This window comes from Pteropus alecto, unplaced genomic scaffold (assembly GCF_000325575.1).
Source record: "Pteropus alecto unplaced genomic scaffold, ASM32557v1 scaffold67, whole genome shotgun sequence".
NCBI classification, from domain to species: Eukaryota; Metazoa; Chordata; class Mammalia; order Chiroptera; family Pteropodidae; genus Pteropus; species Pteropus alecto.
The window spans coordinates 8752950-8754377 of NW_006441061.1; the positions used below are offsets into that span (position 1 = coordinate 8752950).

Here is a 1428-nt window from a genome sequence, read left to right on the forward strand (position 1 = left end):
CCGGCGCGGCGCCTACCGCGGGCTGTGTCAGGATGATCATCTTCACCAGGTGCACTCGGAACTGAGCCCCCAGGGAAGGGTCCCGCAGCAGTTCTGACCCCTGTGGAAGGGCGGGTGGGAAAGGAGGCATGGGTGGGCGTAGCCGGCCCCCTGCCGCTGCTGACATCTGGGGGCCCCCTTGGCAAGAGGATGCCCCTGCAGCATGGGGGCGGGCACCCAAAATGCTGGTCCTTGTGCTGAGAGCCAGCCGAGGAGACAGTCACGCTCCCCCTGCTCGTGGTCAACTGAAGGAAAGAAACCCCAAAACCACGGGATGCGGGTAATTGTCATTAGTCTAGAACATTCCGCTCCAACACTGCTCCTTTCACAGCAGATTCCCCTGGCCTTTCTCGTCTCCATTCACCTGCCTGAGACGTCTGGGGCCTCCCGCTCCGAGAGCCCTTTCCTGGGCACCCCAGTGAGGAGGGCCCCCCAGGCCCCCAGCTCTCGCCACACGTCTGTCAAGATGCCAGTCCTGGTGGCTTGTACTGTGGTCGCTTGTGCCGCATCAGCTCGTTCTCTCAGTGAGACGTGGCTCCCCAGAGAGAGAGAACACGACTACCACCGGCCCCAGCCGACCCGACTCTGACCCGGGCCCCGCCACTTCCTACCCATGTGCTCGGGACGCAGTTAACGGACCTCGGAGCCTCAGTTTCCCCGTCTGTCGGACGGGGATAAAGCCTCCGTGGTCGTTGGAGGACCTCGGAACAATGCAGCTGGCGCACAGTGGGGCCACAATGACGACAGAGGCCATCGCCACGACCCTGCCATCTGGGCAGGAGCCAGACCGGCCTCCACCACCCCGCGGGCCTTGGTCCTCGTAAAACACGGCAAATGACCTGAGCGAGCATGGGCTTAATGACCGAATTTCGGCATATTAGAAGTGGGGAGACCCTCAAAGCTGGGAAATGATAGCCTGCAGGTGACTTAGGAGGAGAACTTTCCATGGCCTCCAGGAGAACCTCAGCAGGCTTCTTCCCGACCGGACCAAGTCTGCAAGGCAGAGAAGAACATGGGTGTGGCCCTGGGCCCCAGCCCCCCTTTCTGTGGGAGGTCCTGAGAACATGGGGACAGAGAGGGGTCAAAGGGCCTGGGGCTCCTACACATGGAACTTTTCCTTGCGTCTAAAATATGTGGCATACCCGAGGCCGGGGCCAAGTGGTACTGAGTGCCTTACGTTCTAGGGGGTTTTCTGCCCTCCAGGGCCAACTTACTAAGGGGGCAGGGCGGGGTGCCAGCCCTGCCTCGGCCAGCACTTCCTCATGCCCCCTCCCCATCTCTGTGGCAGATGGGGTCGGGGAAGGGGCCTGGGGCGGTCAGCCATCAGCCGAGACCGAATTCCTAAATGTTCCTAAAATCTCTTTAGTCAGAATTTTAAAACTTGTCAGT

General features: G+C 61.0%; 1 protein-coding gene across 1 annotated transcript in view; it reads right to left on the reverse strand.

The window, feature by feature from the left end:
- The window catches only part of ADAMTS13 (ADAM metallopeptidase with thrombospondin type 1 motif 13), a 29366-nt gene that overhangs the window by 23206 nt on the left and 4732 nt on the right, over nt 1-1428 (reverse strand). Inside the window, exon 5 of the mRNA XM_015594136.2 lies at nt 17-100. Coding sequence (XP_015449622.1) covers nt 17-100 — 84 coding nt within the window. The remainder of the gene's footprint in view (nt 1-16; nt 101-1428) is intronic.